This window comes from Mauremys reevesii, linkage group 6 (assembly GCF_016161935.1).
Source record: "Mauremys reevesii isolate NIE-2019 linkage group 6, ASM1616193v1, whole genome shotgun sequence".
In the NCBI taxonomy this organism is placed as follows: domain Eukaryota; kingdom Metazoa; phylum Chordata; order Testudines; family Geoemydidae; genus Mauremys; species Mauremys reevesii.
In genome coordinates this window covers 85,341,646-85,353,902 of record NC_052628.1, presented here as the reverse complement: position 1 = coordinate 85,353,902, position 12,257 = coordinate 85,341,646, and the positions used below count along the sequence as shown (strand labels likewise).

General features: G+C 40.1%; 1 protein-coding gene across 4 annotated transcripts in view; it reads right to left on the bottom strand.

The window, feature by feature from the left end:
* GOLM1 (golgi membrane protein 1) overlaps window positions 1–12,257 on the bottom strand; it is a 51,975-nt gene that overhangs the window by 14,316 nt on the left and 25,402 nt on the right. For all 4 annotated transcript variants that reach the window (XM_039545610.1, XM_039545608.1, XM_039545607.1 and 1 more), the window contains 2 exons: window positions 9,533–9,587; window positions 7,275–7,377 (listed from right to left, as the gene is read on the bottom strand). In XM_039545610.1, the coding sequence (XP_039401544.1) occupies window positions 7,275–7,377; window positions 9,533–9,587 (158 nt within the window). The remainder of the gene's footprint in view (window positions 1–7,274; window positions 7,378–9,532; window positions 9,588–12,257) is intronic.

The following is a 12,257-nucleotide window of genomic DNA, read 5'->3' as shown; positions in this document are numbered from 1 at the left end:
TACAGTTAAAAACAGATTTTTTTAAAAGTATATGAAGACAACTTTTATACACGTTTTATACTGGACACAGTAAACTAGATTACCCTATAGGCTACCTTAGCAATAGACTACCCTAACACTCCACGACTTGCTCAGCTTTTGCCTGCAACCCTAGTTTGTTAAAATCAAAAGACAGTCCAACTCCAGGAGAGTTTTCAGGTTAATCCCAGAATCCTTCTGTAACTCTTGTTGTTGGTCTACGTGAATTCTAAAAGAAAAGGCAGGACTGCACATATAGTATGAAACTGAGGATCTCTTGATTAGTCAGTTACTGAGGAACATACTCTCCTTTTAATTGTAATACTAGTAAGCCCATATACCTCACTGCTGACTAATGCTGAGCACCTTGGTCTGATCCAAAGTCCATTGAAGTCAGTGGAAAGGATTCCATTTTGCAAACCTCCCCAATTAATGTATAATGGAAGATTTTCAATGACACAAAAGGAAAGTTAAGTGCCTAATTTGCCTTTTGTACCATTGAAAATATCCCCACATAAATAATCTTAAATGCTTCTGTAATCAGCACTCGCTTAAAAAGCTCAGAAATCAATTCACATTCAAGCCTAATCATGACTAATTCCAAAAGCAGGAAAGGAGAGTCACAGAATTGAATTAAACAAAAACAAAACTACAGACTTACTTCAGAGCCATAGTCCTCACTGCATGAATTAATCACATTCTTGATTAGAGAATTTTTTTTTAAGTATTTTGTAACATCTTAAAAATTTAGAACTCAGTTGTCTTGCTATAAAAGTTTTTATTTTTGACAAATAACTCCCACTTAGTTCTCCCTCTGTTTCTAATATAACACAAACCACCATGGCTTAGTTTAGCTGACCTCCTCATTTGTGTGTGAGCACCTGTCAACCATGGCATAGCACTGGGAGTAAGGTTTGTTGGATCAAAAAGGACAACGGTAATCTGAGTAGCTAGTCAAATTTCAGGCCAGGGACGCTCCAGTTGGAAGTAGAAATTGATGGAAGTCTGATTTATTTTTTTTATGCAATCTTGTTTATTTACAAGAAATGTACAAAGTCCTGCTTCTTCAAACACAAAAGACCCAGTTTCTTAGCTTACAGTCTCAATCAAGCCTCTCTGGCCAAAACCAAAAGCTCTCTCTAGCTTTTTCCAGGGTCTCACAATGCTCACAAGGCTATTTCTTGGTTTTCTTTTTCACTTCTGCTTCTCTCTTTTGTCTCGGTTTGTGTATGTTTTGCTTTCCCTCACACACACACTCACATCCTGTCACAATACCCAGTGGAACCCTCCCCGACCCTGGACAGAATCTGTTAAGGAGCCACATGTAAAACAAAGCTTAAGTGTTTCTTACGAAGATGGGTGCATTCACACATCAATTCGAATGAGGTTTTAACCTCAACCCATACCAAGGTTTCACCCAGCTCATAACTAGGGCCCTACAAAATTCACAGTCAATTTTGGTCAATTTCATAGTTACAGGATTTAAAAAATCATAAATGTCATGATTTCGGCTATATAAATCTGAAATTTCAATGTTGTAATTGTAGGGGTCCTGACCCCAAAGAGGAATTGCGGGGCCAGTGGTGTTAGTGTAGGGGGGGTTGTGGTACTGCTATCCTTACTTCTGCACTGCTGCTGGTGGCGGTACTGCCTTCAGAGCTGGGCAGCTGGAGAGCAGCAGCTGCTGGCCGGGAGCCCAGGCTGAAGGCAGAGCTGCTGCCAGCAGCAGCACAGAAGTAAGTTTGGCATGGTATGATATTGCCACCCTTACTTCTGCGCTGCTGCCTGCAGAGCTGGGCCCTCAGTCAGCAGCCTCCAGGCTCCAGCCACCAAGCTCTGCAGGCCACCCTGTAGTATTGGAACTCTTACCTCTGTGCTGCTACTGGTGGGGCACACAAAAGACCGGATTTCATGGGGGGGGGGGGTAGGGAAGACCAGATTTCATGGTTTGTGATGCATTTTTCATGGCCATGAATTTGGTAGGGCCCCACTCATAACATTACTATTGCTCCCTCTGCCACTGAGGCTGTCCTTTTTGAAAGAGGAACTACCAGTCTGGTTTGTTTGTTTGTTTTAACTTTTCAGGGTTAGATTAAAAAATGAAACAAACAAAAAAGAACAAACCTTTATAATCCAGAGGACATTCCTTTTGTGACAATTTTAGAGTACACCAGATTAACTAATTGAAACAAATAGGTCTGCTGCAGATTTTCCTGCTCTTACTTTTCTTATGACAAAACATTCAACTGGTAGTCCAAATAATTGTTACTCAATGCCTTATAATTCGGAGTGTAGCAGAAGTACCCTGCTGCATCTTGAGAGGACAGTAAGTGGAACAGAACAGAACTATCACACTGAATCACAAGCACACTGAATATACACTTTTTGTCCTCAGGAGTTTACTCATGTGAAAGTGTTTGCATTCCTATCAAGGTGAAAGGTGAGCTTAATTACTGATCATGACTAATTCCAAGAGGAGGAAATGAGAGACACTATACTGAATAAAGAGCATTTTAACCTGCTGCCAATATACAGCAAAGCAGACAACAAAGACTCTTTCATTTTGTGGGCATGAAACCACATTTCTGAATTTCAATTTGCTAAGAACATAAGAACTGCTAGAAGAGCTTCTACTCTCATTCCTAGATGTAACAAATTCTTCTGAAGGACTAGGTTGTGCTAAGGCTTTAATGAACGGTTTCTCTCCTAAAAGACAGTAGTATGTTTCCCACAAGATTCAGAACCAAAACTGTTAATTAGAGACTACTATAATAATTGATTTTCTCAATGTCTTCTAATTTAACATGCACAATTCAGAGCTGTCTGTACTGGAATATCTTTTTTTTTAAACAAGTCAATTTATACCCGGTCATGCTTCTGAGTAATTTTTTAACTGTATTTCTAATTTTAACCCATTTTCTGGTACTGAATGATACTACCGCTCCTCAGTTTCTCCCCCTCACTAAACTTAAATTGAACTCATGGAGGATTAGCAGTTCTCAATGGCACACATGTAGGCACAGTGAAACTGCCCTCTCTTTAATCACCACCTCATGTTATTTCATTATCACACACCATAGACCACACTATGCTAACAGCAATGTTTGGTTTTACTGCTTTTAAAATGAATTGGAAGATAGTATTATTTACTCTTGAGGAAATAATACTGTGAAGATCTTTTTATGTTTGCCAACAAAGTAATTACTTCTTCAAAAGGCTCTATACACAAATAAGATGGAAAATGATCATTCCTAAGCCTTTAGAACGTATGTCACAAGTTCTCTCTCCCTTTCTCTCCATACCCATTTAAAAAGTGCGACTTGCCCTTTACTGAGCACACTTATGTGTGCATTTCTATGACTAATGAAATACAAAGTGCAATGCAGTGTAAAGGCAACAGTAAAAAGAAAGCACAACAAGTAATATGAAAAGTTAACAGCAACATTAAGTCTGACACATTATACTGCCTGTGAAATGCGCTATAAAAATCATGAAAAGTATTTTCTATAGCTATAAAAATAAGAAATGTATGAATAGAAACTATGTACGTCTGTACAATGCAACTTATGCAGTGATGGAAACAATTTCTGCCTTTCTTGACTGAGATTATAATTGGGCAACCATAAACCCAGAATATCCCCCGCACATGGGAGAAGTCTTAGAAGGAGGAAAGCTCCATAGGGATTCCGCACAGCTACCCCTGTTGGGGAGCTGGAACTGCACTATCAGAAAAGGTCATGTTTCCTAACCCCTTCACTGCCACCATTAAAACATGCCTGATCCCCAGAAGCCACTCAGAGGCCCTACACCTCCACAAGAGTTCTGACTCTGGCTTATGAAAGGAGACTTAAAGAGCTTGGCTTGTTTAGCCTAACCAAAAGAAAGCTGAGGGGAGATAGGATTGCTCTTTATAAATATATCAGAGGGATAAATATCAGGGAGGGAGAGGAATTATTTAAGCTTAGTACCAATGTGGACACAAGAACAAATGGATATAAACTGGACACTAGGAAGTTTAGACTTGAAATTAGACGAAGGTTTCTAACCATTAGAGGAGTGAAGTTCTGGAACAGCCTTCCAAGGGGAGTAGTGGCGGCAAAAGACATATCTGGCTTTAAGACTAAGCTTGATAAGTTTATGGAGGGAATGGCATGATGGGATAGCCTAATTTTGGCAATGAATTCATCTTTGATTATTGGCAGGTAAATATGCCCAATAGTCTGTGATGGGATGTTAGATGGGGTGGGAGCTGAGTTACTACAGAGAATTCTTTCCTGGGTGCTGGCTGGTGAGTCTTGCCCACATGCTCAGGGTTTAATTGATTGCCATATTTGGGGTTGGGAAGGAATTTTCCTCCAGGGAAGATTGACAGAGGCCCTGGAAGTTTTTCACCTTCCTCTGCAGCGTGGGGCACAGGTCACTTGCTGGAGGATTCTTTGCACCTTGAGGTCTTTAAACCATGATTTGAAGACTTCAATAACTCAGACATAGGTTAGGGGTTTGTTACAGTAGTGGGTGGGTGAGATTCTGTGGCCTGCATTGTGCAGGAGGTCAGACTAGATGACCATAATGGTCCCTTCTGACCATAGGTCTATGAGACCCCCACCAACCTGGAAGCATGGATTCCTTGGTGCCACACTACCAGGTCTTCAACCTGGGCCTGGCTACTGTGTGATATATCCCTGACACCTAGTCTACACAGCACACCATCCTCTCTGAAGGGCCTTGGGGGAAGGAGAGGGAGAGGGTTATGGGTGGATTGTGCCTGAGGCCCACTCCATAATAAAAGGGGGAGTTTTGTGCATAGATTGCCTCCTGTGTGTGAAGATCTGGGTCATTAGCATTAAAGACATCCCATTTAGGGTGTGGTATAAAACTGCTCTTGCAGGTCTCCGCCTTCCATGGGAATTTCTGGCAAATAACTGATCTTTGCTGCCTCCAGTCCTGCGTCTAGCAGAGGATTATGCAGCAGAGGCCCCAAAGACATGATTCTGTCCTCCTCTTCCACACCTTTAAACATGCCAAGGGGTAGATTTAGCCATCTGTTGGGTTCAACAAATTTAGAAAACCAGGTTACATGTACAAGGCCTATCGGAGGAGGGGGAGAGCTCAGTAGTTTGAGCACTGGCCTGCTAAACCCAGGGTTGTAAGTTCAATCCTTGAGCAGGCCATTTAGGGATCTGGGGCAAAAATCTGTCTGGGGATTGGTCCTGTTTTGAGCAGGGGGTTGGACTAGATGACCTCCTGAGGTCCCTTCCAACCCTGACATTCTATTATTCTAAGTTTCAATTTCATAAGGTCAGCAGTTACCTAAGTAAACAGGGTGGATCATCAGGAAGTCAGTTGCACTACAATTTAAACAAAGTCTACAAAGTATACTAACATGTCACCTGTCTTTGTCCACATATACAAGAAACAAGGTCAACTGTTTCACAGGTATTTTCATTTGAGACTATCTGACAATTAACCTTCTCTGGAGCTAGAAGTCTGAAGACCCATACCTAACATGCAATTCAAAATAAACTAAACAAAGCCTAGTAATGTATAACTATTTGAAAGGTAGCTCGAATATGGGGCCTAATCTTGTGCAGGAGATGCTCCACATACTAAATATCAGTTCTTAAGCCACAGTTTACAAATGTATTGAGTACAATCAGCAGAACAAAACAAAACGGAGACTGATCCTTCAGTTCTAAAGCAGGCAAAATTCATATTGATTTCAAGTTTGTATAAAAACAGCAGGATCAGGTCCATAATAGCAAAAAATTTCTTCTTCGTGACAGTTGTTAAGATTTATAAGAAACCAAAGTAAGCTACTACTTATATAGGATCTGACTTTTTCATTCCATTGCTGTGGAAGTACCAGTCCTGGTAGCATAGGAAGCACAAGTTAACTTGCTGCTAACTGAGTAGAGAGCCATAATAATTATAAGAATGTAAGCAAAGAAAGTTGCATTGGTTCATCTTTCACAAGATACAGAGAAAGGAACATCAATGTTAGCAAGAAAGGGAAAAAAACAGAATTCATAATTAGTACAGGAAATAATATTTTCAAACAGCTTCAGTAGGAGGGAATAACTCCTAGTGAGTACATGGAAATGTTAAGGGTTATTGAAGATCTTACCAGTATCCCTGCACATATACTTTGTTATTCACAACTTACAATGCTTCAGGGGTACCTATTTCCATTGCTGTTTAGGGTACAGTGAAATCAACACCTCAACCACGGCTTCCCATACTGGCAGATACCACCTACCTCAAATTCATCTTAAAAAATTCTTCAAAAGTTCCATCATATTTGAATTAACAAGGACCTTTCAATACATTAAGTCCTTATATAATTTACTGAGATTCCAACTCAACTTCAGAAAACCTTTCTGGCTTGCAACACAAGAGCTTGAAGATTTGGGGTTATCCCCTGAAAATCAATAGCAAGCAAGCTGGAAAGACACAAACTGCCAAATAAACACCTCAAGGACCCAAATGAAAAACGCAGTTACTTTTCACTTCTGTGGAAAACATGTCCACTTCGAATCGCATCCACACATCACATGGCAGATGCTCTTACCTCCTCCATAAAGGGGGACTGAGACACCATCCTATTTCTGACTGTGGAAATTGACTTCAAACTATGGAGCACCTCATCAATCAGTCTCCCAAACAATCCACATCCCAATGGCATCTCACCTATCCACTCTGTGTCACCTGAAGCAATCAATTGGATTGCTGAGCTAGACTTGGACACCTAACATTGCTGGTTTTAGCCATACAAAAGAAGATGACGACGACGACTTCAGGAAACATAGCAAAGATCTGATTAAAGCTCTGGCTGAGACTTGGAAGATCTGTGTTCAAATTCTGGCCCTCCCACAGACTTCTTGTGTGACCTTGGCAAGTCACTTAGTTTCTCTGTGCCTCAGTTCCTTATCTGTTAAGTGGGGATAATTGTACTTCCTTGTGTGCCAGGAGCACTGAGAGGAACACAAGTCAGAAACGTTTGTGAAGTGCTCCAATACTATGGTGATGGGAGCCACAAGTACTCACACAAATGAGCAGAAACCAATCAGGACCATAGATGGTATATTATTTTCCTTTTCTGAAAATGCTATCTAGTCTCAAAACATCTACTAGCAGCATTTATATTTTAAAACTGTAACTATGGGGAAAAGTGCAGTATTCAAGTACAGGTTTCAAAAGAATAATTTGACTTATGACCTTTCATTCTGTAAGTCATGTATTTAAAAGAACAAACTTACATATCATAGGAAAATTTCTTCTGAAGGTTAGTCTGGTTTTTCTGAAACTGGTACACATCCAGTTGTAGCTTTCCGTATTCCTTCTGTAACTTTATCAAGTGTTCTGGGCCAAAAGAGGATTATTATTTTTAATGGAATATTATATTAAGATCAACAAATCCCTCCCTCCAAAATCAAAGATGCAAATTTGATAGTGAGAAAGCTCTATTGGCTACTTTTCTCAGTCTCTCGAATTCATGATACTTTGGTAGACCTAATACAGAGTCACATTGTGGCACCTGCTCAGCAGCAAAAACACAGAGGACAGGGGAGGGTTTTCTGCCTCCCCTCCTCCAAAGGGAGAGGTCTAACTCATTTATATTCTCTGATGCTCTTGGCTTGCAACCTAGCAGACTAAAGGTCACTGAAGGACTAGTCACTATAGTGCAGGCTACAATGGTAATTTTCCTACTACTTATCTAAATTCAAGTTTACAACGCATTGTGATGTTCTGTACCTCGTGGGAACACCTTACACCTCCACGTTCATCCTTATAGTTTGATTGTGTGGTATCTAATGCTAAGTTTGTCTTCGGAAGGCTCCTGATGCACTGAGCATTGATGTTATAGTAATTGTTGTTACAGTAATGTTATTGGTTATAATTTCATGTATACAGCTATCAGGCTGAAAATGTATCCTCATGGCTTAAAGCAAGCCCAGGCAAATACTCTCTAAGAGCAGAGGGGCAATTCACACCTCATCAAGGCATGTATGGGAGAAACCCAGCCCAGCCTCACAGGAACAAAGGATGCTGGCCTAGGCCGCAGCAAAGGATCTGTTGGACTCTCAGTGAGTCACCCTCCTTCCTTTGGTCAGTTTGGGACTGCGATGAGGCAATGCTCACCTGACTCTGAAGGGGGGAGGGGGAGCCAAGAGGGAAGAAAGAACATGATAAAAGGGAGAGACATTTGCCATGCTCGCTCTCTCTCTTCCACCTCCATCTACTGACATCACCACCAAGCGACTGAAGCACTGATCAAAGGGGAGAGCCTGGCTGAAGGGAAACCAGCCGGCTTGTGGTGAGAAGCATCTAAGTTTGTAAGGGCACTGAAAGTGTTAAGATCAGCTTAGAATGTGTTTTGCTTTTATTTCATTTGACCAAATCCAACTTGTTATGCTTTGACTTATAATCACTTAAAAATCTATCTTTATAGTTAATAAATCTGTTTGTTTATTCTACCTGAAGCAGTGAATTTGGTTTGAAGCATATCAGAGACTCCCCTTGGGATAACAAGCCTGGTACATATCAATTTCTTTCTTAAATTGATGAACTCATATAAGCTGCAGCGTCCAGCAGGCATAACTGGACACTGCAAGACGGAGGTTCCTAGGGTTGTGTCTGGGACCAGAGATATTGGCTAGTGTCATTCAATTGCACAATCCAAGGAGCAGCTTACATGCCAGAGGCTGTGCGTGAACAGCCCAGGAGTGGGGGTTCTCACAGCAGAGCAGAGTAAGGCTGGCTCTCAGAGTCAGGGATTGGAGTGACCTAGAAGATCACCAGTCCAGATAACACCAGAGGGGACCGTCACATTCACCCTCTGTAATAGTAGTTTACAGTTCACAAAGCAGGATTGTTTGTAAGTTTGTAGTTTTCTGTGGTGGAACCTCCTCCATCATGCTGTGACACCCTGAATGCTTTGCTCCTGACAAAAACCTTTGTGTGAGAAAGCTGAGCACGTCAGAGAGGCTGACAATTATATTTACCAATGGCCCAAACGCTAGAAGGCATAACTCTCTAGCAATGATTCTGAATGTATCAAAGTGGATAATAATTAATAAGGCCAAATTTTCCTTTCAGATATGTGTGTATTACTCCCACCCATATATAGGAGTATAGAATTTTAGAGTTGAAAGAAGATTATACTATGCGGGTGGGAACAGATAAGTTGTTCAAGTATATATTATTAATATAGGGGGAGTCTGTTCTATTTATGTTCGTTATTTTCTGCCATTAACATCTAAGGCCGTGGAGTCCTGCACTAAGAGCAATGTGGTTGGACCCTTTTGCCTACACAGAGCCCCACTGAAGGTAGTATGGCATGAGCCCTGCACCCATGAGGAACCTGTACATGGGCAGGGTCTAGTTTATGGCAGTTCCTACACTTTCCCATGGCTTTAAGATGGAGAGCTCACACACCCAAAAGACATAGGAGTAAGACTGAGTCTTTGAGAGAACTGGCTTTAAGTCTGATAATAGAACTACAATAAAAAGGTACCTTTTAGATTCTGGATAAATCGCTCATTTGTTGTGATGTTATTCATTAACACTGCCTGCGGAAAAAAGTGAAACTGTATTAAAACAATGCTGATCAAACCACTTATTTAATAAAAATATAATCAAGTAATTCTTGAGAATAAAGCAAAAAATGTATTTCTAAGCAATATGATACAATTAAAAAACAAACACACGCTGTATTAGGTGCAGTTGAGATCAGTTATGTTATTTCAATTCAAAGATTATGGGGAAAAAAAGCTGTACTACCCAAAGCAATGAAAGATCGTCATTAAAAATAAAGCAAGATCACAAAATTTTAAACAGGTTACTCACTGGAATTATGAGTTTAAAAGAGTCCACTGCTAAATACTTGTTTACCATTGTCTCCATTTCATGTTAATCTTACAATCACAGTGACAATCAGATTTAGAGTGTACTAATCAAGTGGACCTTTAAGAAAGAAAGAGTCACCAAACTGCATCCTTTCAATAATTCTTTTGAGATAGAACCAATAAGCCTACTATCAGGATTGCAGGGAAAAAGTGCCAGAAGAACAATTATTCTAAACACAAATAAAAACTCTACTAAAGTCAGTAAATCAAGGGAGAAATGACTTTACTGTACTATTAGATTTTATATTACGCACCATTATATTTAGTCCACTTCCCTGATGAATGGGATGCTCTTTTCCTTCCCTGGGACAAGTGAGAGGTGTAATGCCCTTTCATTCCCATATCTTTAACTCCAGACATACTAAAAAGGCAGTAATCCCAAGAGGGAGGAGAAGGGCAGAAATACACAAACACACACACACGAGACTGGACATGTGTAGGGGAAAAATAACACTACATGAAAATAGTCACAGACAAATGCCAACAGAGAACTCAGCTTCAATGTCTAATATTTAGAAATTGTGTAGGAAACCAGTTTAGTTTTGAAGATGACAGACGATCATGCCTATTTAGACTTATAAATCGGTATATCTTCTGAAGTATCTATTCACTGTGCTTAGGTGTAATTTATCAGGATTCCTATTTATTCATCCCAGGATGCACTCAGTATTTCACAAACTTCAGAGATCAGGACACAACCATTCCCAAAAGAGGTTTTTTTCCCCACAGAAGTAGCACTACTGCCATACAGTATATGGGCTGCCTTAACTGGAAGGATCACTTCCATGATCAAGATGGTCATTTAGTCTGTGCAGGCTACTGATAATGATTCAAAATAGTGCTAATTTTGATTGTGCTTACTATAATGTAATCATCCATTCACTAGGAGCTAGAGAAAGAGTTCACCAGTTCATCTCAAACACCTGGCAGATGGTAATGACTTTTGTTCACTAGCAGCCTAAACCAGATTGTGTCCTACCATCTAGTTCTCCAAACTGTTATTTTAATGTAATGACAGAGATATTATTGTTTACATGAACCAGTAAGTTAAATTCACATCTTCATGCAGAGGAAGCAAATTTCAAACAGATGAAAGGAAATTTTTCTTCTACACAATACCACACAGCCCATGAAACTCACGGCCAAAAATATCACTGAGGCTAAGAGCTTAACAGGTTTCATTAAAAAAGGACTATTAATATGGATGACAAGAATACCCAGACTTATACTCATCAGGATTTTTAAAAAGAGACAAAAAATCAAGATTTTTCGAAGGATTATAAACCCCGATTGCTTCACCACATAAACCAACCTTTAATGAATGGTGCTTTGCCTATGGTAAGGTTATTCCATAACTTCCAACTGCGGGATTTCTTATACTGGAAACACCTGGTACTGACCATTGTTGGAGACAGGCTACTGGATTAGATGGTCCAGCAGTCCAATTCAGTATGGAAATCCTTATGTTCCCATGTTATTTTCCTAATTTTTGAACATGGAAATGAGAATATGCTTTATTCTGAAAGCATTCTAGAATGACTGCTAAATTTCATATTACTCAGAATGGTAGTAAAAGTGAGTAGTAATCATCTCAAAGGGGAAAGCACAGGTATATGTTATTGGAAGGTCACTTATTAAGTCACAGGTAAAAAATGCATTACTTCATATCCTTTATGCATCACATACAAAAGATCCTGTTAGTGAAGCTGCAGCACCCTCCTGAATGTGAAAAGATGATGAAAGGAAGGTCATATAGAAAGAGACCAGGAAACGCTGGTTAGTAAAAGCACTTTAATGTTTGCAGCAAATCCTGTTTAATAATTTACAAGAAAATGTTTACAACAGCCAGAAGGTTGTTTCTTAATGTTGCTGCACTAATACTTAGAGTTTTATATTTTTCAAGAGCTGTACCAACATTAACTAATCCTCACAACATTGCCAGCCTACAACAGAGCAATCTCCCCATTTTTTTGCATGTAGAGAAATGGGCACACAAAAAGGTAAACAACTTGGCCAAAGGCCAGAGAACAAGTTAGTATCAATAGCCACAATGAGAAGCTCAGGTGCGCCTGGCTGCCAGGCCTGTGCCCAGGTCAATTTAGACCCAGGAGAAGGATTAGATTTGGTATTTCATTCAGCACATAAAGCATTGCATACAACCTCTAAAAGAGGAGAATTCAGAGCTTAGCAACTCTGTACACAAGCCGTGCCCGAGTACAGCAGCCCTCAAGTCACTCAGCAGAAAGACTTCCTGACTACAATCAGTATTGTTGAAAGCAAGGAAATCATGACCAAAAAGCAGCACTATCATCAGCAAAGATGGAAGCGTCTCCC